Source organism: Lepidochelys kempii, chromosome 15 (genome assembly GCF_965140265.1).
Source record: "Lepidochelys kempii isolate rLepKem1 chromosome 15, rLepKem1.hap2, whole genome shotgun sequence".
In the NCBI taxonomy this organism is placed as follows: domain Eukaryota; kingdom Metazoa; phylum Chordata; order Testudines; family Cheloniidae; genus Lepidochelys; species Lepidochelys kempii.
In genome coordinates this window covers 15971520-15999279 of record NC_133270.1, presented here as the reverse complement: position 1 = coordinate 15999279, position 27760 = coordinate 15971520, and the positions used below count along the sequence as shown (strand labels likewise).

Here is a 27760-nt window from a genome sequence, read left to right as displayed (position 1 = left end):
AGCGCGAGTTGGGCACACAAATGTGTGTGTGTTCCATGCCTCAGTTTCTCCATCTATAAAGTGGTAATAATAAGTGTGGCTTAATTTATCCTTGTTTGCGGAGTGTTTGGAGATCCTTGGATGGAAGGGGCTCTAAAAGCACAGGGTTTTTGATGAGAGAGAGAAATGTTCTCTGCTCTGTGGAGGTGTCTAACCTGGGGAACCAGGTATAGCTACCACGTTCTCCCAACATGCCATGACCGGCCCAGTGGAAATATTGTGTGTGCAGCTGAAAGGCAGCCAGACCTCTTGCTTCGCGTGACCTTCCCACCTTCAGCTTTCTCAGCATTCTCTCCGAGTGTAGGAATCAACAGCCATTTTGTTCTCAGACCCGCTGCAGCACGCAACCAAGGAGAAACACACAGTTTGTTGATGAAGACTTTACTTATGTTCCTTTTCGTGGTTTTCCTTAAAAGAAAAAGTCACTCAGCCTGGAATTATGTGTTTAGCTCGTTGCCTATGGAAACTTACCACAAATCAGACTGTGTCGTGTTACATGAACACACAGTAAAGATGTATGTAAAGACATGCTCAAATTTGCAACCCATCTCAACCAAGGCTAAAGGCAGCAAGGTCCAACCAGCTATGTCCACTGCATTTTCTGAACAGCAGCCTCGCGGGAGGGGGGGGCACGACACGACAACACGAAACAACGACCTAGCATAGGTGCTGTGAACTCAAACTGTTCTGAACGCAGCAGAAAGTCATCAACCTATTTCCAGAAAATCTTTGTCTCTTTCCAGGTACAAATGGGCTTGCAAACTCCACAGACACTTGAGGAATGACGATATTAGCCCCCTGGCAGAGATAGGGATGGCGAGGGATTCATTTTCCTTTCCCAGAGCTAGTCAGGACTGACTATTACAAATGTGTCTTGTGACAAATCATATTTCACCATTTACCCAGAAGCCCGGGAGCCATGCTTAAAGGTGAAGCATCTGCAGCACAGAAATGCAGGGGAAGCCATCCTGCACTCAGCATCCTCACCATTACAAACAGCTGTTAAGCTCTGTAGAGTAGTTGTATTTCCTGCTGAACCTTTGCCTCATTATTCTTTGTATTTCAATCCTACATCCAGCTACCCTGCAGCAAACAATGCAACACCACCTTCAGATTATCCACGCAGCAAAAGGCAAGTGGGGAGAGGGGTTTAAATAAAGAGGTTTGTGCTGGCTTTGAAGCCTGTTGAATGCCTCAGGAGACAGGTACAAGGACACAGAACCAGTTAGCCTCGGAGTTCCCAGGTTCAAACCCAGCCTAGGTCAGCAACGACCCCAAAGCATTCCAGTCTGACCACTGTTGGTATTGCGGTAGCTCCTAGGGGCCCCAGTCAGAGATCAAGGCCCCAGTGTGTTAGGCACAGACACAGTTCCTGTCCCAAGAAGCTCATAATCTAAGTGTAAGACAAAAGCAAGGGAGGAACATGTGTGGGAATGACGAGACAGCGGGGATATGCGTCAGCACCCCAGCGGTCTAAACTGCTGTCAAGGCTTTGTAGGTGCCACTGCAGAGGGCAGTTTTAAGGAGGACAATGATGCGGCCCCGGGGGATTTTTACCGACAGCCTCGTCTACACATAAGGGGCTGCAGGAAAAGTCACACAAAGGCGCTTGTCTGGCACACAACAGGAAACCACTTTCCACCAAGCTCCCAGGGAAGAGAAGCCCAGCTCACACAAACTGCCGGTACAAGCAGGACTCTCAGTGGAGTGTCCAAGAAGTGGACACACGGGGAGACCCCAGTCTCGGAAGACGGCCCCTCCAGGTCACAGCTACGGCATTGGTGGTGTGTGAGAATACCCGGATACCCTCAGTGCTCAGTCCAGAATCTCCCACCAGCCCCAGATACAACTATTGGTTTAAACGTAAAGGAGATGAATAAGATCCTTACAACGGTGCTATTACTTCTGCTTAGACCGGCTAAGCACCATCTCCCCAGGATGTATGGCTGGCCTGGTACTAGGTCCCATGCAAGCTCTGCTCACACACCCCTGCTTCAGCAAGGAAGCTTCCTGTGCCAACATGAACAGGCTTGGAAAGTTTCCTGCAAACAGTCCAACAGAGCCGGGCCAAATAAACGGGTTTTTCCCGGCTCCAGAGGTATAAAAACTACTGGGGGAGCCAGAGCCCTTTGAAGCCGCTCACAGATCGACGTCTCTTACGAAATTTTACAGCCTTGAGATGAAAAGGCCATTCAGAGCAGCTCTGGACCTCCCGCCCACAGTATTTTCCTAACTTAAATTCTCTTCCCCTTCTTAGAGGCAGCCGTGCCTAATCCATGGGCCACAGCACATAAAAGCCAACTATGCTCATGGCACTAGGTGTGTAAACTACTCGGCAGAGGCCCATTCATGGGAGATGTCAGAAGTTTTGCAACAGACCCTTTTACGCTGACTAGAACGTAGCTGAGTTACATGGTGGGGGGAGATAGGGAAGATGCAATATTGCAATACGGCATGTGGACCCAGTATTAGCTCAGGCCAGTGGCAGGGCTTGAATAAATGAACTGGCCTAGAAAATGGCCACACTCTGCAGTGAGCATTTCCAGAAGCACTGAACTCTCAGAGTGGTGCTTTTCATCTCTAGGTCCCGACTTCCCCTGCCCAGTGTCAGCTCTCTGGGCAGTATGGAAGAAGTTGGTTCTCATTATTATTTGGTAACATGATGTAGATTATAAACTTTCCAGGGCAGGAACTGTCTTTTCATTCTGTTTGGGCCGCGCCTAGCGCAATGTGGTTCTGGGTCCACAACTGGGATACTGCCTCAAGATAGATAAATAATAATAGAAATCATCATATTGTTGCTGGAATGCCCAGAGGTCCCATTATGCTTGTGTTTAGGAATGGGATCAGTAGAGGCATTATGATCTTAACATAAAAACAGAGCGTTCAAAACCTAGTCCTGTAACACTGGTAAATTTCATCACTGATACCATAACAGTATTTGGAGCCAATGATTAAAACCAAAACCGAGTCAAGAAAGATCATCCAGGATACATCTACGCTGCAACAAAAGACCCACCAAAACAACTCAGAGCTCGCGTCAAGTAAGTCAGGCACAAGGGGATCAAAATAGCAGTGTAGACCTTCATACTCAGGCTGGAGCCTGGGCTCCAAAACCCAGTGACAAGGACAGGTCTCGGAGCCTGGGCTCCAGCCCGAGTCTCAAGTCTACACTGCTATTTTTAGCCCTTCAGTGCGAGCCAAACTCAGCTGATCCAGGCTTTGAAACTGGCTGCCGCAGGTTCGGTTTTGTTTTTTCCACTGTCGATGTATCCAGAGGGTCAGATTCCCGCCTGAAGTAGTGATAAAACACCAGACAGCATCACTGCATGGTATGAGATAATGGCTCAGGCTCTTGGTACAGTCTCTGTTCTTTGCTGATATTTTTGTCTTTGGTCTTGCTGCTGTTTCCGTCTTCTTTTCCATGATAATTTAAAGCTGATTCAATCAAAATCATTGGTATAATCCCCATTTGCCCTGTGGCAAAATTGTTAATGACGGCCCATTGATAAAACATTGCTTTGGAGGAATTGCAAATCCTTCCCACCACTGTGCATATCTTTCTGCATCATTGTTGATTTCACTGACTTTTTGTGTTGCCTCCAAAATGAATGCTCGTGAAAATTTACAAAAAGCGAACGGCATTAGATTCTAAGGAAGCAGACACCAGCACAACAGAGTTCATGCAAGTGCCACCTCTGAAATGGCTACAGAGGATTTTCAAAAGTCAAAAGAAATGGAGTAATAATAAAAAAAAAAGATATTAAACAAGACAGGAAATCATTTGAGTGTAAACGCTGTGGCTGTTGGAAGCTCAAGGCACAACAGTACCTATTGTTACGGAGAATTTGGAAGAAATGTGGTGGAAAAATTGTGTTCACTAAACTGTTTTGCTAAGAGGCAACCCAAAAATAAATGGAAACGGCCACACTGCTAAAAGGACAGCCTTATGATGCTTGTAGGATGGGTTAACTGAGAACAAGCTCCACACATACCTCACAGAGAGGGAAATGCACACACCCCCGCGCACACACCCTGCCCAGAGATGATACATGCAAGTGACAACAACAACAGACCACTGGTAACCACAAGAGGCTAACCCACCACGCATAGCCTCTTGAATCAGAATTAGGTACAACAGCAGATTAGATCCCCTCCAATAACTTTTGGAGCCTGTGATGCAGACCTAAGTCAAACCAGAATGTTTTGAAGGAATTTAGGGCTAAATGTCTCCAAGTGAACCCCAGGCGCAGGTATGGTATATAACGTGCCCAGAACTTTGTGCATGTCAGAGCTTGTTTTGTCCTTGATATATGACTCCTACGAAAGAGGATGGAAATTGTATTATTTCATTTATAAGGGCTAGTCTACACTAGATGCATGACGGCTCTCCCATCAGCATAATAAACACATCTCTGTGAGACGCACCGACATAGCGCTGTCCACACTGGCGCTTAGGTCAGTGTAACGTCACTCCGGTTAAAGCTTATTCACACCCCTGAGCAAAGTAAGTTTTACTGACACAAGTGATAGTGTGTACAAGCCCTAGACAGCAGCACCTCAAGGCCCCAACCAAGAGGAGAGCCCCATGTTGTGAGGCATTGTACAAATAGCCTAAATAGACAAGATACACAAAAGTGTGGAAGGGGAAACTGTGGCAGAGAGCTGAGAAGGGACCTGCTCAAGGTCACGCAGCTCAGTCTGGAAGCCAGATCTCCCGAGTCCAAGTCCAGCATTCTAGCCACACTTGTCTACATTTGGATGTATTTTTACACCACGAAAATTCTTCTAAAAGAGTATTTCCCTTTAATCTTCCATTTTGCCCCACTGTCACCCCCTGGCCCTGTCACAGATTCAAATCTCCCACACAGGTACACCCTGAATGACCCGTATCACAGACACACCCTGGTGGCCAAGGAAGGTTTAATCAGAACACTTCCCCAGTTCCAGCGCAGAGTTGATGCGCATGGTAAAGTTCCCTGGCCTCTGTTATGCAGGAGATCAGACTAGACTATCACAACGGTCCCTTCAGGCCTTGGAATCTAGGAATTGGCTACAAGGGTCCCTGTAGCCTGGGACATTCCCCACCACATAGGGACTGAGAAAATTCTACAGTCCAGGGAGATGTCAGGCAGGAAGACTGGGTTAGAATATGGCTTCTGAGTTGTAACGCTGGTATTTCTGACAAACAGAGCAGAGAGAACTGGGGTGGGGGAGGGCCCAGCCCAAGTCACTTGTTACTGTATGCATGCCCACATGTATCTAACAATGACAAGTGTCTTGTTCTGTATAGACACAAAATAAAGAGAGAGAGGGGGGGAGAGAGAGAATATAGATACATACATACATACACACACACACACAATCTGCTTCTGACTAGTATTTCAGGTGATCCAACCACGTAACACGTCTCTCTTGCACTCTTTTCTTTGGCACTGGGTGTTCCCATGGTACATTATCTAATCAACAGGTCCAGGCTGACTTCATGGCCTGCATTTAGGGAACTTTTTTGCAGGATACTCCATCAAGGTATTTTTGCCATAATTATAAAACTCAAACGAGCACGAAGGGAGAAACAACGACCGCTCTGGGAGCGCAAAGCTGAGATCTGTTTTTCTTCAAGGCGAACAAACACTGGCTTATTATTGTAGGGTTGCTGATGAAGGCTGGGCTGCTGCTATGGTTTCTTAAAGAAAATAAAGAAAAAGAAAAAAGACTGAAGGATTTATTTTAAAGGGGGGCGAAGGGGGGGGAATGAAATCCCAAAGGACAGGGTTCTAAGCTGTAAGCATCAGGTTTAAAATACCAATAGATTCTACCAGATCCAATCCCCACAAGGTCAGCACTACCCTTCACCCTTCTGAGGCTGACAAACCAAGCGCCATGAAATGCACTGGGTGTCTCTCTTTCGCATTAGGAACTGAAAACAGAGATCCCGCCTGCCAGTTCCACCCGGACATTGACATTTCTTTGATACCAGTTATAAGCACACAGGTTTGGTGTTCTTGGCCGAAATTTCCTCCCCCATCACTGCTGTGCACAGGATGCGTGTTACCCTCCAGCCCATAGGTTGCTGCACTCCAGCACCCCTGGATGGACACGGCATATGCTTGAGAAGCTCTTTGGCTTGAAAAGTTCCACATATGAAATACGACTACAAAAAGTCACACGCACTTTGTAAACAGAAAAACTAGATCAGATCCAATTTCAGGCCAGCCAGCCTCATGTACCATGCCGTGACAGGGACTGTGCACTCCACACACAAGTTATCAGTTCCACCGGTCCATACAGCTCTCTGTGCCTTCCACACACACTAATGTTTGTTTAACAAGAAAACAATCCCGCTATTGACTGACATCTGCCCATGACAGCATAACCACGGGGAACCAGAGAGATGCTCAGATGCGAGCAGCAATTCAAACTAGACAGCAAAGGTCCTGGCACTGGCTGGAGCCTAGGAGCAGCTGCCAAAGGCTGGTCCTACCACAACAAACAGGAAGGCTTTTCACAAGTCGTATAAGGGGCTTCTAAAAATAATACAGTCACAGAGCAATCAGATGGCATGCGGCCTTTCTATTCAAGTGCCAGAGATAGAGCCACAGAACAGAGGAGACACAGAGGAAGCCTTGGGATCCTTTCCCAGTTTGTTTTGTTTATTAAAATCATTGTGAGATGTCACTTCAGATCCTGTGAACCTTGCAAGTGCAGAGAGAGCCGGGGAGCGCTTAGCTTGAGCTGCGACAGGCTGGGTTACTTACGCTGGTCTGAAGAATTATTGAGGTGAAGTTAGGTGCGTCTCAAACGCAGCCATTGGTACCAGAACAAACAGCTCAGTAACTGAGGATGTTCTGAGCCCGGCTGTGACTTGGCTTTGACAGAACAGGGCGTCCCTGTGAACCCCGGCCCTGCTAGTAAAGTAGCGTATGAACCAGTGGATACAGAGCGCCAGGCATCGAGCTGGATCTGTTCCCAAGCACATGCCTGATTTTACCTCCCAGAACATAGCAGGTGAACAAGCACCACGCGTTTAATTACTGTTCTCCCTGAAAACCTGCCTCTCTCGTAATAAATACGCACACTGCCAAGAGCTCCCTTGGAGGGCGGGGGAACCTCTTCAAATGAGCAATGAACCTATCAGGTCCTCATCAGCCTGTGGAATGAGCTTAACTTGCCATGTGAATTGGAGCTTAACTGCGCTGGACCTCAAGTTGCCCCACTGCCTGTAAAATGGTGCAAACACTTCCCTCCACCAGCACTGTGAGGCTTAGGTCATTAGTGCCTGATCCTACAGGGTGCTGAGCATCCTCCATTCCCATCGGCTTCGGTAGGAGCTGGAGGCACTCAGCCCTTTGTAGGATTGAACTCTTAACATGTGCAAAGAGCTCTGAGATCTTCCAGTGGAAGGAGTTAGAGGAATATTATTATTGGAACAGATGGGCTATTTCCAGAACTGCTCACTGGCACTTCCAGTACCTGCTAACACCCCCCAAAAGGGACAGGCTGTAGACCCTTTGAAACTGTAACGGAGCGCCAAACTGTGACTAGCTAGGGACTAAGAAGAGTATTTATGAGAAAGGAGGGATGGTCCAGTGGGACTTGGGAGATCCAGGTACAATTCCCTGCTGCAACCAAGACTTCCTGTGTGAGCCTGAGCAAGTCACCTAGTCTCTCTGCGCCTCGGTTCCCCAGCTGTGAAAGGAGAGAATAGCACTGCCCTACCTCACAGGGGGGTTAGGAGACATTAGATGCTGTAAGTGCTTGACTACTACTGGGATACGGCCCACGTAAATACCATATAGATGATGTGATACAGCATGGCCAGAGGGCAGCAGGAGAGTGTTAGAAGGGAGCCTTATTCCCTGTAGAGGGAAGAAAGTTCGCTATCGATTAATTAAAGCACCTGAAGCCAGTCACATGATAAAAACCCCCTGCTTCAATCAGACAAGAGAAGGAGTTGAAGCAGAGTGGATTGGTGTTGGAGCAGAGAGCAGTTTGGAGGAGTTGAAGCAGAGTGGATTGGCATTGACACAAAGAGCAGTTTGGAGAAGTTGAAACATAGTGGATTGGTGTTGGAGCAGAGAGCAGTTTGGAGGGAAGCAGAGGAGAGTTTGAGAAGTGCTGCGGTGGGCTAAGAAGACCAAGACCCTAGGTAAAGGGACACCTGGTTTGTGCAGAGGGAGGGCAGGAAGTCCCACAAGCTGAAGGGCAGGAGAAGGAACCGCTAGTTCTAGTGGTTTGCTGCTATCCCTAGGGCCCCTGGGCTGGGACCCGGAACCCGGAGTAGAGGGCAGGCCCGGGTCCCTCCCTCTCCACTCCCATCCTCTAGGGCACTAGTGAGGCACCCAGTTCAGGGACAAGAAACCATGCCCTGAACCCCCAACTCCCCCAAGAAGAGAAAGCGCGAGACCCATCATAGTAGTGCCGGCAATTTGTCACAGTGGACAGTATGTAGAGGAACCCAACTGAGCAGTGTCCTGGGTTGCACCTGGCTATCTAATTAATCCTAAAATAAGAGATCATCATCAAAGGCTGCAGTTGGAGTTGAATGGGAAAATATACTCTCCATGTGTATGTATAGCACATGGGGTGAGAAGCATGAGTAGAAAAGTTCCCACACTGAGAAAATAGCTAATAGGCTACACAAACATTTGAACAGTTGAAAGCAAAGTGACTTACATGGGAGCTGATTTTAAAAAGACCTGTGAGGCACCATTCAATAGTCAAACTATCAGATTGTATTCTTGTGTTTGCACAACACACTGCTCCTGACTGGGACCTCGGATTGCTAGTGCAACAAACAAATGAAATGCAGCAACCAAAAGATTCTGGTGCCTAAACCATTCCTGTGCGAACATGGCTTTCCCGTTGCAGAAAGCAGGAGGGAGAACTTGTCCCATAGTCCTGCTTTAGTGGATCATTTTTTCGCTCTTATTTACAAACCAAGAAGGTCCAGAGGCCAGTGGGACGGGTTCACTGTTTGTGTCTAGTCTCCCACAGCTCCCACATGGGATTCTGTGGTTTATTTTCTGAAACCCCTGCCAGCAATCACTCTGGGAGAGCAGCACGAACTCCACCAGCTCAGGCAGGGCATTCCAACTCCACACCCACACAACCACATGTAGTCGATAAAAGCAAAAGCATAATAAGTCATTCCCAACATTTCCGGAAACGGCACAAAAAGCAGCTGAGCAGTACAGCTGGAGCCAGGAGGGACCCAGGTCCTCGGGCTTCTCAGTTTGGTGCAGCCAAGTGCTCAGCAGCCAGGCAGGAAGGGAAGGGTGCGACCATCAATGCGCTTTTGCACCCCCTTGTGGCTAGCATAGGGTCAACACTACAGTGTCAGAGGAAGCCGCTCAAGCTCAGACAGCAGCACCAGCTGTACATAGATGATGCTTTGCGGGTGGAAGGAGGAAAGAGCTTACTGCATAGGGACAAAAGAACAGCTCATAATGAAAAGGGGAGTGAAAGCCCCAAGCTCGCTGAATCAGAAATTAGAGATGGAAAGATCTTGGAGGTTCCCATAGCCTTTCCCTCTGCCAGTGTGGGATTGTTCCCTACAGCGTCCAGGCCAGCTGAGTTTTAAACACCCCAGCCCCCACCTATGTCCCTATGGATGCTGCTCCACAATCTGTGATTCCACCTTTGGAAAACATCTGATACATCAGCCACAATTTCTCTTTGTTTAATTTCATGCCTGGCAAGTTCTACCAAACCCGTTCACCCCACAACTATTCTCCTCCCTCCTTGGTGGAAGGGGTCACTCCCTTTCAGTTACTTGTGCACGGTTTCACTTCCTCTCCGTATCCCCTGGCTAGCATTTGGCCATGCTTTCCTCAGTCAGCCAGTTCCTGCTCTCCCTTAATCATTGTCATTGCTCTTCTCTGAACTCCCTCCAATTTGTTGACATCGTTCTGGCATGGAGGTATCCAGAAATGAACAGAGTCTCACAGGTTAGCTTTGGGAGTGAGAGGCCCTCATTATCCCTGAGAAGGGGCAAGATGGGATCTAGTTTTGAATGACAGAAAGTCAAACTAGAAGCAATTCAGAGGCTGCAGACACAATCTCTCACACATTCCTAACAAGCTGGAACCTAGCAACCTGGACTTTGCACCCCAAAAGTACAGATCTTCCCCACTTGAGCAGTGGTAATAGTATGTCCTTTAGTCTGTCTATAGCCTAGCTACTAGAGGGTGACATGACGCACAAATGCAACTTGTCAGTATACGATACCATCCACTATTTTATTTTTTGTTTAATTTAAATGCGTGGGGCAGAGCAGCCTTGGAATAACAGTAATTCATGTACTAACAGGGTGGGTACGTACATTTTGGGACCCTATTCCCCACTGCAGCCATGCAGCATATCATGCTCGATCACAGATATGCAGCACATTCTCCATGAAGACAAACGGTGTGAACCGCTCTACAGCCCAGGGACATTGCACAACTCACCATACAAGAGGAATGTGTGACAGAAAACAGATGTCTTTTTTCCTACGCTTCAAGGCTAACCACACTGCAGACACAGACACACACAAACCTGCTCACATGAGAATTATTCCATGTACCAAGAAACTTCCTGCCAACACACACACAATACTTAGCAGATTTTCTCCATTTAGTATGTATTCAAAACACCTCTTGTATTTGGTCTGTAAGTATTGAATAATTATTCGTTGTGGTTTTCCTGTACACCACCTTTTGCTGCTACAATAACTCAATCACCAGGCCTAGTGAAGCAATACAGTTCAAGAGGACACTGGCTTCTGCTCGTTAACCCTTTAGCACCAAGACCTAGGATTTCCTTTTCTCAAAGGGCTTGAGATAACATGATGCGACAGAAATCTCAGCTCCTGGGGCAGAATGTTTGCAAAGTACAGGTGTTGACCATGTGAGCATCCCCGCTACTTGCATACTGGAGCTCAGATAAGAGCAACACAAATGCATTAACTGGAGGGACTGACATATGAGGAAAGACAAGATTCCCCTGATACCATGACTTGGCTAAGTGGGATCTACACTGGGAGACATGAAAACTGACTACAAAATGTAGAAACGTTAAGGACAGAGAGGAATTATCTAGGCTTTGAGTCAGCAAAGCACTAAGCACATGCTTAAATGCGTTGCTGAACTGGCATGGTACTCGTGGAATCACTAGGTGCAACAGAATGAAGGTAAGTAAAGGAGAATTTAGCCTAATGAAAATTGTGAGCATGTCCCCAGGAAAGCAGCGGAAGCCCCGCTGCTTGGAATATTTAAAATGAAACTGGGCAAAGCAGTAAGAAATATATGGTAGGGTACAATCATGCACTGTCGGGGGGCGGCAGGGAGATTAGCTGGCTGAATATGCCTTTTGTCTGATTTATAGGATTTCCAAATATTTAAAAATACAATCCATTAGGCGACTAAAGAAGAAGTTGGACGACAAAAACTATCCAGAACATAGTGAACTGATACATTTGCTTTTCTCTCTGGAACATTTTCTCAGCCTTTTCAGCTTGGCAATTCCTTATTCAAGATCAAAAAATTGTGTGATCCCTTTACATTTACCATAAGAGTACAGCAGAACGTCAGAGTTACAAGCAACTCAGAAATGGAGGTTGTTCGTAACTCCAACGTTTGTGACTCTGAACAAAATATTCTGGTTGTTCTTTCTAAAGTTTACAACTGAAAATTGACTTACTACAGCTTTGAAACTTTACCAGGCAGAAGAAAAATGCTACTTTCCCTTTTTTTTTTTTTTAGCAGTTTACGTTTAACACAGCACTGTACTTTGTTTGCGTTGTTGAGTCTCTGCTCCTGGCTGATGGTGTACATCCAGTTCCAAATGAGGTGTGTAGTTAACTGGACAGTCTGTAACTCTGGTGTTCAGAACTCAGAGGTTCTACTGTAACTAACAGGATCCGTGCTAACCCTAGCTAATGTATTTGTGCATGCATTTCGAGAGGTTGACAGTGTGAAAAGCGGGGAGAGCGAGATTTGCTTTGCTTTAGATTGTAACAACACTTCCAATGTCTCGCAACCCCGCACTGCCTCTTGTGACCCACCCGTTCAGAAACGCTGCTCTAGACCACCTACAGGACCTAAACAAGGCTTGGATCCTGCTTTATTGACTTCGGTGAGGGCAGGATCAGGCCCTAAACATGATCTTCAGCATCTAAAAGTCTGGACAATGTCCCTGTAATTCTCCTCCACAGCATCTACAAGCCCCAGCAGCATGCCCTGGAAGCCTCCCGCTACATATCTGACACGTGCACAAGTGGCTGAGTGGTTTGTGGAAGTTGGCAGGAGAAAATCCAGTCAGAAAATTCTTACTTCTCCTTTTCATAAACTGCTGGGCTGTACTTGTACGACTCAGCACGTGCCCCAACGGCTCAACCCCTTCTCTGCCCTCCCTGCAGGCCACTTTATCCATTTGTAGCATGAATAACTGACGAGTTGAAATAAGAACGGCAGCATCATTCCATTCGACAGGATCTGTGCCCAGATTTCAAGCAGCTTGGACCAGTATGATCAAGCCACCTGTACACGGACCTCATTTTGCTACCCCTGCTTCAGAAGTCATGCAAGAAAACATCAGATGCCACTACAGTAAGTCTTGCATGGGCCAGGCTTTCCCTGCCCAGAATAGACCATCTGTGCATGGCAGGGGGCCCCCGCAATAAAACTGTATGGACAGATGCATGACAGAAGGCGATCCAGGTAAGGGCTGAACCTCTTGACACACTGTAGCCCCCACCCTATTCCAGCCCCTGACACAGCCGTGCTTAGCACTGAACTGTTGTCTGCTTTGGGAGGCTATGCAGCAATCTGCCTTTTTAGTTGAACCAAAGAAAATCACAGCATACACACCACAGCTGACAGAGATGTGAGGTGCAAATCTTCCACCCCTCTGCTACCTCCGGCCAAGCTACACAGACGGTAGAAAACCAATAAGCAAAGAGGTGCTGCTTTCAGACCATTTCCAGCGTTTACCTCAGGACTCTGATCAATTCATTGCTCCCGTTCCAGCAGCTTGTTCTTGGAAGCCAAGGAAGTGGAGCCAAGTGTGAGAATTAATAGGTTGGAACAGATGTCAATAGAGTCGGAGTCTAAGTTAAGCAACCGTGTATCAGGGACAAACTAACCCACACACCGATGAAAAACTGTAAAACTCTGGCCAAAAAAAAAAAAACCAAAAAAACCCACCATTTACCAAACTGCAAATAAAACCCCATCTTCAGCAAAAAAAAAAAAAAAAAATTAAAAATCTTCCAACATATTTGAAATGAAAAACTAACACACCGTGTGTCTGAATACAACCCTGTATTGCCAACCATTCAAGAAATTATGAGTGGGGCCCTACATAATCATGAGATTATTTTTTTTAAATCTCTCCTGATTTTTTAAGCCAAAGAGATGTAGGGTTCTGTTTACCTGTCTTGTGGTTTCTGCACCTGGGACTCGGCCACATTTTGAAGCTTTCCTCCACTAACATTAGGGCTAGAAACTCTTTTTTTCTTAATGAAAGCTCACAGTCTCACAAAATCATGTGACCCCACTAGGAGCTGGAGCTCTCAGAAAAACACCAATTCATCATGAGAGTTGGCGACACTGAAAGATGCATATGAACAGGTCCCAGTCCTGCAAGCTGTTCGGACATGGGTTTCAACAGGACTCTGCACAGGCAAGAATCTGCCCACGAGAAGCTGCTTGCAGGATTGGAGGCCTTAGCATTTATACTGCCCTTTTCACAAACATCAGCTAATCCATGTTCACAACACCAGAGTGAAGTGAATAGTTTTATCCCCATTTTACAGACAGGGACACTTATTCGCGCTTGATTGTGAGGGAGTCAGTGACAATGTCACCTACACTTCTGATCTCTGAGGGTTTTCTTTACACCTTATTTCCATTTTAAGTTTCCAGCCATCCTGATTTCAGATAATAGCTTGAAAACGTGAAACCTAAAGATTCAAGAACCAGAAAGTAAATGAAAACCCAACCCAATAATGCATTATTTTCAAATGCATTTCAAATCTCATGATTTTCAGGCCAATCATTACTTTGGGGAGAACTGATTCATTACACTGAATATAACAATTCCTGATGCCAAGACTTATGTTCAAACCACCCCTCTACACACATTCAGGTGCTGTCTTTTGTACAGCATCCTTCATACACACTTTACCCAAATATATACTTTTAATGATCAGTACAGACCCATTTCCAAGAGTCACCCTTTGATTGTGGCAGTGGAAGGAAAGGGACAGAGCTGGATGTGAAGGCACAAACTGTATTTTCAACCACGTTAAGAGAACTGGATCCACTAGCTAATCCATACTTCCACTCCCAAACAACTCAGCAATTTCATGTGGGTGAGAGAGAAACTGTAAGAACAGGTTCTCACCCTCCCAGTTTAAAAAGGACATTGCCCACATTAACAGACTTTTAAACACACCACCATCACTTCAAAGAGCACTGGGCTACACAACAGCCTTGAGTCATCAGAAGCCAACCTCCAGGGACACAACAAGGAACCACCCCAAACAAAGTCAGAGAGGCAGGTTCAGAGGGAGCCTGCCAATCCGCTCCACTCAGCCAGGTGCTCAGTTTCACCTGCATTCCACCCACAGTGAGCCCTCAGGCTTTGGCAGAGAGTCTCCATCAGCTGCACTTGTGCTTCTTGGCTCACTGCTCAACACATTCTTTATACAAATTGCTTCATTTCTCGTGTAGGAATGTTTACACCAGAGATCTTCCCTTCTGCACAAGGGCTTGTGTCTCATTAGCCGTGTCACCACCTCTACCTGATCTCCCTCCCGGTGAGAAGGCAATACCTTCTATCTAGATACTTACAGGATAGCTCATCATCCAAGATTGCCCCCCCCAAGTACTTATGGATTTACCTTCATAACACCCCGCTGCAGGAAAGTAGTGGTACCTCCATTTCACAGTTGGCAAAATGAGGGAGATTAAATGACTTAAATCAAGGTAACGTAGGAAAGTGCATCGAAGCTGGAAATTGAACTCTGATCTCCTGAGTCCCAGTTCACTGCCTTAACCCACCATCCTTCCTCTCAAACGATTTGATCCCACGCCCATTGAAGTTAATGGCTTCAGTGGCACAGGCTCAGGCCCAAACTTAGCAATTAACAGGAGGTTCCTTGGAAAGCACTCATATCCTCTCCAAGAAAGGAAGTCTACTGTGATTTATTAGCAGTATTATGGTAGCACCTAGGGACTCCATTCATGGATCAAGGCCCCATTATGCTAGGCACTGTATAACCACCAACTACTTCCCTGACCAGTGTCCTAAGATAGCACGGGTCTAAACCAAATATAGTACAATATCCTCTGAAATCATTCTGTTTGATTTCTCAGACCTAGATTAGATCAGTTGTATGATGCACCTGACACTGGCATTAAGATAACATTTTATATAAGATTTTTATTGAATGATACCATACTTGTAATGTGATTTCTTATTGCCTTCTCTGAAGACTGTTATTCTATGAGGGTATTTATAGAATTGGCTTTTGTATTAAATTTGAGGAGCCAGTATAGTGGCATAAAAGTACAGCCTGGGTACATTTTTTTTATCATCTGCCGGCATGTGTGATTCTATCTTAAACGGGTCAGCACTGTAAATGAAAACCTGTTCTGGAAGGATTTAACCTGGTTAAATAAGGATATTAACTGACTGATACATATTTAGATGTTTACCCTCATTTCAGCAGATTGCTTTGTTTTCACAGCTTGGTTTCACTCCACCACTCATGAGTAATGCAGCTGGCACAAACTCATAATTAAGCGTGCTCTTCCACCCAAGGCCCATGCTATATTCTCCATATAAACACAGGGATATATATGCAAGTATCTGTGTATATATGAGGCCAGGCCAGCTTTTCTACAGCGGAAAACCACTCTCTGCTGCAGAGTGACATGTTGAAATATAAAATGTGGTCTAGTAGATAGAACATTAGCCTGGGAGTCAGGGAACCTGTGTTCTACTACTCACCTCCTGTGTAATGCTGGGCAAGTCACTTCACTTCCCCATACCTATTTGCCTTCCCACCCTTTGTCTGACTTACCTATTTAGACTGTAAGCTCTCTGGAGCATGGACTATATCGAACTATTTTTATGCAGCATGATAGGGGCTTCTACACACTATAATCATAACTAATTAATCATCATCATCCCTGCCTTACTTTTTTCACTGGGAGTGAGCAGAAAAGAGGCTTACACAGAAATGTTCCCTTTAAAAAAAACAAAAAAACAGAAATCTACACACATTTTTATAATTGATCTCTCCAAGCTAAGATTCGCAATTCTCTTGCTGATTTTCAGCTTGATCCGGCTTTACTACAATTGCAGAACTTGTATGTTTCAAGATAAGGGCGAGGGAGAGGGGGAAACAAGCCTCAAAATAAAACGGAAGGGGAAAATGTTGGTGATACACTTCAGGTTTGGAAAAAACACATTTACCAAGCTTCCATCACCACACTATCACTGGATTTATTTTATTTCCCCACCCTTTCAAACGATCATCAGCTACAAGAAATGCACAAGAGCTTTTTAACAGTGCTTGACTGTGCTACATAAAAATTTTTTTTTTTTTTTTGCAAGGACTAGGTAACTCCTGGGTTGCCGTCCAACAAGTTGCATTTTTATGGAGCACAAGGCTGTACAGTGTTACAGGATCCCTCAACAGGCAGAAAGCTATAGGGTGTGTGGGTCTGTCCAGTGAATTAGAATCCCGTTGGGACAGGAAGGACTAATCAAGAGGGAACATCCAAAATGCAACTGGCAGGAGGATGAAGGGTGGGAATAGGGGCATTAATGCTGACAGAATCTTTAGTAGCATCCCCATGTGTTAACTGTCTCCTCCTACTGCCTACCTGGGTCCTCATGGAATACAGTTTAGCTCCATCCACTGCAGACAGGCAGGCCCTGCCTCTATCTCCCATCAAAGGTTGTCCATGATGGTGGGTGTTCAAGCACACACCGGAGGACCCTGCTGCTCGCTCCCTACCCAAGAAGTCATGCTTACTGGAGAGCAAATGCCTCTTCCTATAAAACCACCGTAATCCTCCCAAAGACCAAATAGAGAACCAAAAACCTGCTGATGTCATCTGATTACATCACCCTCCCTTTCCCCGCACGTCTCCCAAGAGCGAATGGAAGCCGATGTCCCCAGCGTGCCCATTTCTGCGGCTGGAGGCGAGGATCAAGCGGAATAACAAGGGGGGGGGGAGGGTTGTGCATAGACGGGGTGTGGGGAAGGGGTTTGACAGGGGGACGTGCTCCGAATACTGCAATGTCTGCTTCGGATCCCGAGCGCCCCGCTGCATCCCAGCCCGCTCCGCACGCCCAGGGGGACGGGGGCTAACGGTCTATTGCACGGGATGCAGCCAAAGAAGAAACAAACCCAGCGATCCCGGGCTAGACAGGTAGCGCCCCCGCCCCCCGCTCGCTGCATGGGCGGGCCAGGGGGAACCCCACGGCTGATCGCCCACCCCCCACCGCAGCAATGCGGCCGGGCCGGGGTCGCTCCTGCCAGCCCCGGGGCAGGGTGTCTGGGGGCGGGAGGCAGGGGAGGACCAAGCCCCACCTACCTGTTTTTCTTCTGCAAGGCGATCCGTGTTCGCGCCGCAGCGGAGGAGGAGGAGGAGGAGGCGGCGGCGCCCATCGGGGAACCCGGCAGAGGGGGAGAAAGCGAGAAGACACGGCGTGAGCCAGGGAGGCAGAGCCCAGCCCCGGCGCCCCCGGTCCCCACGCAGCCCCCCAAGACCCCGCTCACCTGGGTTGACCAGCTTGCTCTTGTACCTCAGGCCGGTGCTCATCCTGCGCGGGGGGCGGCAGCGGCGGGTGCTCACGGCGCCGGCTTTGCAGAGACAGCGGCTCGCCGGGCGCCCCGCAGCCAAGAGCGCTCTCCGCGTGCGCGTGTCAGCTCGCGCCGCTGCATGGCTGAGCTGGGCTGGCCCCCGGGAGCGCTCGTGCCGCCCGGCCCGGCCCAGCCCGCAGCCAATCAGCGCCCGCGCTCGGCCCTTCCGCCGCCCCCCCCCCCCCCCCCCGCAGCCTGCAGGGCCTGGGCGGCAGCTGCCCCCACCCACGCGTTAAAAACCCATCCCGCAGCCAACCCTCTCCCTCCAGCAAAGAGGCATCCCCCTACCCGCCCCGCCCCACCCCCCCGTGCACAAGCCGCCGCAGCAGCCCCTGGGGGTGGGTTTCTCCAAGGTGCACAATGGATGCTCGTTGCAAATAAGATTTAAATCATCACCCACCCTACCAAGGGGGAGATGCAAAGGGATTTTTAAACTTGGACCCGACCTCTACTATTAGTGGGACTATCCCAATATTATTCTATATGCAACTCTACCCTCTCCTTCCCCCCCCCCCCCAAAACTGTGTCCTGATTTTTCATACTTGCGCTCTGGGCACCCTACTTCTGCTAGGCCTGTTAAATATCAGAGGGGAAGGGTGGAGGAGTTACACCCCACTTTCATGCAACCAGCCCCACCCATACCCCCACCTTTTCCTGGACACAGGACATTTGCTTCTTAGCACAGGGAAGGTTATTTTACTTTAAAATAAAAAGATTGTTAGCTGAAATGATAGATGTTTGACTGCTCCCTACAGTGGAACTACTAAAATTTAAGGGTCAGTGGAATCGTTGGTGAATTAACATAAAAGGGAGCCAACTATTTCCAACTTCTGTGAGTTTTCCCAGGCTGGTTTAAAAAGCATCCAAAGACTGCAGTTGGAACATCAAGTCTCCACCGTAAGTTATCCTCACTAAGGACTGTTACTAGGTTTCTTCAATTGCCAACAGTTAATACAGTTAGGTCATTTGAGACCTCTATACCCTTGCAGATGTTACAATTTAACAGTGTTTTACTGTGCAAGGGATGCACATGGAAAAACACATTGGGTAAGGAAGAAAAGTAGACCCATTAATTTACAAGACAGTAACCTCTTTAAGGCAAACTATGGTAATGGTCACAGTATAAGAATCAATTTAGAAAAGAAAGACTATTCTTTTACCACACAAGGGTTTCCTGGTTGCTTTATGATATACCTTTAACAGAGCTTAACTTTTCCCACAGATTCTACAGCTGTGCAACCTTAGAGAAAGGGCTAACACAATCCAATGGCTGGAAGTGAAAGCTAGACAAATTCAGACCATAAATGAAGCATAACTTTTTAACCATGAGAATAATTAACTATTGAAACAACTTACCAAGGGTAAGGGTGGATTCTCTATCACTGCCAAATTTTTAAATCTAGAGTGGATGTTTTTCTGAAAGACATGCTCTAAGAATTATTTTGGGTAAATTCTATGGCTCGTATTACAGACTTGATCAGTGGTTCCGAACCTGCAGCCCAATCAGCACACAGCTGTGGCTCATGTGACAACTTCCAGGCCATACAGGTAGTACAGACGCTCTCCGACTTACACAGTCGTTCCCTTCGGGAAAGCCTTGCGTAACTCAAATTTTGCACAAGTCAGAAATGTATACTCAAACATTGCACAAAAAACCACCCACCTCCTATTTCTAGCTTACGGAACTTTTTCCGTAAGTGCGAATTTGCGTAAGTCGGATCTTGCGTAACCCGTGGAGCGTCTGTATATACATTATGTGGATGCGGCCCAGATAACACAGAGCTGCATATGCAGCCCACAATGGTAAATATGTTGAAAACCACTGGACTAGATGATCACAATGGGTGCTTCTGGCCTTAGAACCTATAGATCTATGAAAGTATTGCCTTCATGAGGATTTTTTCACATTTAAAGTTTTTAATTGACCCCTTCATTTTGTAAAACTTTTATATTATGCAGAGACCCAGTCAGGTCAAAGCCCTATTGTGCTACACACAGTAGAGACGTAAGTAAAGACAAAGAACCTACTCCAAAGAACCTACAGTCTTGTAAATTCATTCATTTAGCAAGGTGAGTAGAAAGCACATGTGTAATCACAGATTAATTATCTTGTTGCTGGAACCTTAACTTTTGCATTTCCTGACTGTGATTTTAACTGTGCTACCTTACCATTACAGTAATGCAGCCTTTGAAGTGTAATGTTAATGACTGGAAAAGGAAGTGTTAGTACCAACATGAAAATTGTGTTCAATATCATTGATCCTGCAAATACTTACACCTCATGCTTAACTTTATGTACATGACTACTCTCACTAAAGTCACTGGGACACATCTGCATAAAGTTATGTTCAGAGTCTATGACATGCAGTACAGTTGTCAATAACCCATTGCAAGAAACAGTTGTTAATAATGAGCAGAACCACAGAAATTAGAGAGAGGAACCCCCATTGAGATGGCTGTCTTTTTAACTGGATCAATTAGAAAATACATGCTCTGTGATTTAACATATTACCTCGAGATACAATATGAGTCAAGCTTTCCCCCCCTACAAAAACACTGTACAGAGTAGCAATTTGCCATGTTTCCATTACTCAACTTTAAGAGGTGGTATTGTGATTGAAAACTCTGCCAATTGAAGTGCAGTGTTTTATAGGGAGACAGGACTGTCATATCATGAGCCTAGATGAATTCAAAACCCTCTACAGGCAAGCAGAACTAGACTGTAATTTAGGGACAGTACTAGAGAGTAAATATACAGCATATTAATGGTAAGGGACACACATGGGAGTCTCCAGAGACCTGATTTCTAAAGAAGCAGTTCTCACTGACTTCCAAGCCACAGTACCTGTGAAGAAAAAACATCAGTCCCCAAAAATCTTATAGCAGACAAGGGCTATTACCTATGGGGTACTTTAAGATTACTAAAAGAAAAGGAGTACTTGTGGCACCTTAGAGACTAACCAATTTATTTGAGCATAAGCTTTCGTGAGCTACAGCTCACTTCATCGGATGTATCCAATGAAGTGAGCTGTAGCTCACAAAAGCTTATGCTCAAATAAATTGGTTAGTCTCTAAGGTGCCACAAGTACTCCTTTTCTTTTTGCGAATACAGACTAACACAGCTGTTACTCTGAAACCTTTAAGATTACTAACTCCTTCACAAAAGAATACACCATGAATTCATACCAGCTATTGATAAACAGACTGTATATAAGAGCAGGATAGGTTTACGTACAGTTCAATCAGTTTTCCCATTGTTGAAGCCTGACTTTAGGTATGTGGCCTTCCTCTGTGTGTACTATAATACATGATTCTTGGGCACAATACACAAGCATTTTGTATAGTGATAGATGTACTTGCACTAAGAATTACATAGATGTTCCATATGTTGGACCAAACCTGGCACACATACTATAGCACTGGCTTCAAGTTCTTGTTGTGGCCATTACTTCAGCTATTCTGTCATCTCAACCCCCCCCGTATCAAAACACAGAAAGACTTGTAAAGTTGGAGGTTGGCCATCTCATACACATGTTTTAAAAACCCCTATGAAATCATCCCAAATTCATTTTCATTCATTGATTCAACCATCAGAAAAAAATCTTTCAGAGTACAGTAATTGTTTCCATATTTGCTCCTTTAAGGATGCTAGACAACCACAAGCCATTAGTCTTCACCACACAGCAAAAGGCACCAACAATCCAATCATCAGCTTCATAAATTGTTAGTCTGCCACAGAATTTTAAATGCAATGCAGATTGAACAGATTGTAATCATGCTCTCTCAGATCCTGCTAAAGACAGCCTTTAAAACAGACATATGCAGGCTTTTTGTCCCACAATACTGGAAAGCTTCACATCCGCTCCGATAAAACCTGTGTGGAGTCCACAAAGGAAAATGGACTTTATTCAGTACTTGACACTAACACTGCCCTGCCAGGAGTGACAGCATAGTGGAAAAACAGGATCAAAATCTGCAGCTCAAGAGAGTTACTCTAACAGGCATCTTGCAACAACAAAAATTGGTTTAATGAATATATGTTCCTCTTGATAAACTGTGAGGGTTTGAATAAAGGCAAACTTCTAAATGTAGTTGAAGAATCATTGTAGATGTTGCCAGGGAAGAAAGATATACTAAAATGAAACAATACTTCAAAATATTATGAATTTAAACACTGAAGGGATTCAACTAAAGGTCATCAGGCATGGGACGGAGTATCACTGGACCCTTATTCAATTCCAATTTCTTAATCTGGAGTATCCCTGATGAGACTCCAAAAATGATACAGTCAGAAGCATCAGCCACTAGTTATTTGCTTATGAAGCTTGTTCAATTGGAGTTCCCACCCAAAAAGCACAGTTGTGACTGAATATTTTGGATGCCTCAATTTTTGGTTGCCCAAATTAAAATATGAAAGAGGCCTGATTTTTCAGAAGGAGGATGCTCGCCACTTTCTGGAAAATCAAGCCTTTTAAAAATATATCTATTTGGGCACCCAAAAATCACTAAATACTTCTGGAAGTCTGGCCTCCATTTGCTCTGACAGAGACACCTTTCATATTACCTCCCATGGCATGCAGCTATCCTTAGATTAGAGGTGAAGGCCTTAGTAGTCTCCTGATTTCCATGAGCACAAATAGGTGGTGTAGAAATTTAGGATAGTTGTAGAACATGCAGTACTGCAATAGCACTTTAGAAATATGACATAGGAAGAATCCATAGGTTCACCTAGTTGAATGTTCATCCCCTCAACTTGTCAGAGACAAGCTTACAGTAAAACCCCCATCACTTGGGATCTCAGTAGACAGGTCTAGAATTCCAATTAGAGAGGTTTAAATACAGGAACAAAGTCATTCATGGCATTTCTCCCTTTAACTTCACTTTGGCAGCTTCTCTATTAACACTGGAGCTTACCATTTCCCAGTTTAACATTGCTTAATACAGCCAAAATACAGATCCCCATGAAGCAAATTGTTTGTCAACACTGTCCTGATAAAGCAGTAGTATTTACCATTCACTCGCATTAGAGTAAATCAATTTCCCAAGAGATGTCCCAGTTAAGCACAGAACGCTTTCCTGTATTAAATGGTCTACATGCCACATTTACTAAACACGCTCCTGTGTGTGCACACGGGATAACAAGAAGTGCAAGTGAAGCCCACACATTCGATAAACACAAACATCACAACACTCATTTGTTCATAACAAGGTCTGGGGGGCAGATTTTCAAAAGTATTTAGGCCTGTAAAGACGCAGATAAGCAGGATATTCAAAGGCACCGAAGGGGGGGGGGGGGTGCTGAACTCCCATTGAAATCAGGTACCAAAACTAATTTCAGCTAACTTGGTGTAACTTGTGTGTTTAGACAAGCCCTAAGAAAAAGGCTCCATCTTCATGATAAACACTCGAGCCCCTAAAAAAAAAAATAAAGAGTGCTGTACATGGATTTGGTTATTAACCTGCCCAGGTGATTTAAAATTAAAGGATAACACACGCAACTTTTTTTCCATGTTCATTCAATTTATTACAAAACTCCAAGGGAAGTTAGTGTCATGATATATAAAAAGCTCAGTACATGCCATCACTCAGTTGGCTGAAGGATAAAAATGCCTTTGATAGAAATTTTTGCAAGCAATATTTGAGAACTGAAGACAAGTCTTCATAGGCATCCATGAAAGATATTTGGCATGCAGGGTGAACACATGGCTTAAGGCACAATGGTTTAGGAAACTCAGCTTCTCTGTCACCTCTGGTGTAGCATTAGCATTTTGTACCCTTTGTTTTTCATTATGCAAATACACCTGCCACAATAAACAAAAGCACAACCTACAAAGAGTGTCTTTTTTTTTTTAATATTATATATGAGAAAAGTTATGACTAAACTAGTAACAAGTTATATAATGCTTCCATTAAGACAAAGCAAATGAAAGCTAGAATGCTGTGCACACACACACATTTACCGTAAACGGTTCACAAGATTTTTTTTTTTTAGTATTTTATCACAAAATTGTCAAGAATAAGCTAGCTGAAATGTGATACATCATGTTAAACCCACTCACAATGACTAGAACAAACAGCGTGGTGTACTAGTTTTTGTATAAAAAGATATAGAAAGGATAAGAAACCTACATTATAAGCATGAAGACATAATTACCAAGAGGATCAAAAAAAGATACATATAACATGATTAAGGTTGGATATATAAAAAAAAATATGGTTTCACAACACGATCTTCAAGACTTTTCCCCCCCCAAGGTCTTGCTTTTTTCCCCAAGGTCTTGCTGCATCCAGCATCGTATCTGAGTGTTGTTACTGGTGTTCAATAGCATCATCAAACAGAATAAAGCACTGATCCATTTTTAAGAGAACCGTGTATCACTATGAATGAAAAAGAAAACAGTTTATTATGGAAAACAACAACAGAATAACTCAAATGACAAAGTTGTTTTACTCTTGAATCACTCATCACAGCAAAGAGTATAACATAAAACCACAGAATCAAAACTGGAAGGGACCTTGAGCGGTCATCTAGTCCAGTCCCCTGCACTCATGGTAGGACTAAGTATTATCTAGACCATTCCTGACAGGTGTTTCTTACCTGCTCTTAAAAATCTCCAGTGATCGAGATTCCAGAATCTCCCTACGCAATTTATTCCAGTGCTTAACCACCCTGACAGTTAGGAAGTTTTTGCTAATGTCCAACCTAAACCTCCCTTGCTGCAATTTAAGCCTGTTGCTTCTTGTCCAATCCTCAGAGGTTAAGAAAAACAATTTTCTCCCTCCTGCTTGTAACAAACCTTTTACATCCTTGAAAACTTATGTCCCCCTCAGTCTTTTCTTTTCCAGACTAAACAAATCCAATGTTTTCAACCTTCCCTCATAGGTCATGTTTTCTAGACCTCTGATCACTTTTGTTGCTCTTTTCTGGACTCTCTCCAATTTGTCTACATCCTTCCTGAAATTTGGCACCCAGAACTTGGACACAATACTCCAGTTGAGGCCTAATCAGCACAGAGTAGAGCAGAAGAATTACTTCTTGTGATTTGCTTACAACACTCCTGCTAACACATCCCAGAATGATGTTCGCTTTTTTTTGCGACAGCATTACACTGTTGACCCATATTTAGCTTGTGATCCACTATGACCCCCCAGATCCCTTTCCACAATACTCCTTCCTAGGCAGTCATTTCCCGTTTTGTATGTATGCAACTGATTGCTCCTTCCTAAATGGAGTACTTCACATTTGTCCTTATTGAATTTCATTCTGTTTACTTCAGAGCATTTCTCCAGTTTGTCCCGATCATTTTGAATTTTAATCCTATCCTCCAAAGCCCTTGCAACCCCTCCCAGCTTGGTATCGTCCACAAACTTTATAAGTGTACTCTCTATGCCATTATCCAAATCATTGATAAACATAGACCCTGGGAACAAAACCCTTATGTTTCCACGCAACATGGACCTGAGTCAGCACTGAAGCGAACAAGAGTAACTCACTGAAGTCAAAAAGAAAAGGAGTACTTGTGGCACCTTAGAGACTAACCAATTTATTAGAGCATAAGCTTTCGTGAGCTACAGCTCACTTCCTGAAGTCAGTGGGTATCATGTCCACTTACTCCTGGGGTGAGTTTGGCCCCAAATGTTTAATGGATTCAAATCTCTAATAAGAGCAGAGGAAGGAGACTATTTTTAGTTGTTACATGTATTTTCTCACATGCCCATATTCTCTTCAGTCTGAGAGAAGGCAAAGGCCATGGTGTGGCTCAGCTGATTAGTGCTGAATGTAAGAAGCTTGTCTCATCCTGAAGGCCAATCAGTCTGTTAAGCAGAAATGTACAATTTTATTTCTATCAAGGAAAATAAATGCAATGATTCCATCTAATTAAGGCTAATCGGAAATGAGCTTTGTGTTATCAAAGCTGTCTCTTATAATACTGCCTAAGCTTAGCAAGAAAATGGCTAGATTGTTCTGAGAATTCGTCCAGAGGCACTCACAGTTAAATCAAGAGATACTGGCCTACAATTTCAAAAATAACTAGTGATTTTGGGTGCCTTCAGTTTTGGATGACCCAACATGTAATACATTTAAAGGGCCTGATTTTCAGAGGGTGGATGCTCAGCACTTTCTGAAAATCAGGCTCCTTTAAAAGATCTCTCAAGCTGGACACTCAAAAACTGAAGCACTCAGATTCAGTAGGCCGCTGGTCCATAGCAAGATATAAGTTTGTTTTCTCTCATCACTTATCTGAGCATATAATAAGGAAATTCTAGGAAACACTGAAGTTACCATCTCAAGTAAAAACACACAGAATATGGTATAACTTCATTTATCCAGATTAGGATTCCCAGTGACGATTACACTGTAGGAAAAAAGCTTTAACAAAGCCGATTTAGGCAAGGTCCTATGCTCCTTGTGGTTCTCACAATGCAGATTTTGTGCAGCATGCCAATCATCTACTATATTAAATTCATTTCACATAATAAAAAACAACCAAACAGAATAAGCAAGCCATCACTGAAGCTCTAAATAAGTCTGAGTCCGAGGGCAGCTGACTGTAAACACAGGCTATTATGCTACATTTCTGTTCCAACTAGGAAATAAATTTGTAAACTTCTGCAGCTGCACAGCTGTCTGGCAGGTGCAAGAGAAATGTGTCCATCAACAATCCCAAAAGCCTTTGGGATTGCAAATTCAGGAAAAAAGCTGGAGTTTCAAATAAAAAAATAGATCTGTTTATTTTGCACAATTATGTGCACTAAAATTGCTAATATTTATAACAACCTAATTTTCATTGTTCATTTTACAAGTACAAGCCTTATTTAGAGAGAGTCAGAAATCACCATGCTCTCTTGATATGAATTCCGTTAACTAGCGTTTCCTTCTTTCTCCCAGGGAGAAAAAACATTTTATTCTTGGGATCCACTATATCCTCACTGTTCTTTTTATGAATTTATCTTCCTAGTTTTGCTATACTTATTAAAAGTAATAGTGTCACCCATATTTCCCTGAATTTGATCCAATAGCCCACAGATAACTTGTATACCTGTATCTGCAACACAAGTTCATATAATTACTTAAATATAGTTACACTATATTTTTCCAAAAAGAAAAGGAGTACTTGTGGCACCTTAGAGACTAAAATTTATTTAGTGTCTAAGGTGCCACAAGTACTCCTTTTCTTTTTGCGAATACAGTTAACATGGCTGCTACTCTGAAACCTATATTTTTCCAGTGTTATGCCATTAAAACAAAGCTTCCTAGCAAATTTTAGCTAGAAGATTGCTTGGTAACCTCTAGTGCACACCCATACAGACACTTATGTTCTGATTACCTTACCATTCCATGACTGGAATTTAGCCACCATACACAAGTTAACACCCCTAAATTTTTCATAAAAGTTCCATGGAATTTGTAATTACCAGGTTTTAAGTTTGATCTGAAATACAGCACACACCCAGCAACACAATGCCTCCTAGCACCACAGTGGGACACTGACTAAATGCTTCTCAAGTGTAGAGGCCACTTTAGGCAGAAGGCATTTGGGAATTCAGCAAAGAACTGCTTATCTTTTTTGGTAGTTAATCCATTTACTCCTGGGAGAATTCTGCAACACTGCACATGCACAGAATTTATGTCCCCTACAAATTTTCTTTGCTTCCCCGCAGAAAAATAACTTTCTGACAGGGAAGCAAAGGGAAGTCACAAGAGTCATGCGACCCCCGCCCCAGCAGTATGTTCTGGGTCCACAGAGCAACCAGCAGAGAGGTAAATCACGGTGGAACTTGGAAGACCCGGCTGGTGGCTCCTACCCTGAGCTAGGCTCAGCTGCTAGTCCCGGCTGGGGATGACGGGACTTC

General features: G+C 44.6%; 2 protein-coding genes across 9 annotated transcripts in view; both read right to left on the bottom strand.

The window, feature by feature from the left end:
- The window catches only part of SEPTIN5 (septin 5), a 68761-nt gene extending 51038 nt beyond the window's left edge, over window positions 1-17723 (bottom strand). Inside the window, exon 1 of one of the 3 annotated variants that reach the window (XM_073312267.1) lies at window positions 17637-17723. Coding sequence is in view for 2 of the 3 variants with exons in the window: in XM_073312266.1 (XP_073168367.1) it covers window positions 16920-17153 (234 nt within the window). In the remaining variant the exon portion in view is untranslated. Of the gene's footprint in view, window positions 1-16919; window positions 17253-17636 lie in introns of those variants that run through there. The other 2 variants (XM_073312266.1, XM_073312264.1) reach the window with 2 other exon arrangements.
- Window positions 17724-23404: 5681 nt separating this feature from the next.
- The window catches only part of LOC140898772 (septin-2), a 63262-nt gene continuing 58906 nt past the window's right edge, over window positions 23405-27760 (bottom strand). For all 6 annotated transcript variants that reach the window (XR_012155092.1, XM_073313144.1, XM_073313140.1 and 3 more), the window contains one exon: window positions 23405-24283. The gene's annotated coding sequence lies outside the window, so the exon portion shown is untranslated. The remainder of the gene's footprint in view (window positions 24284-27760) is intronic.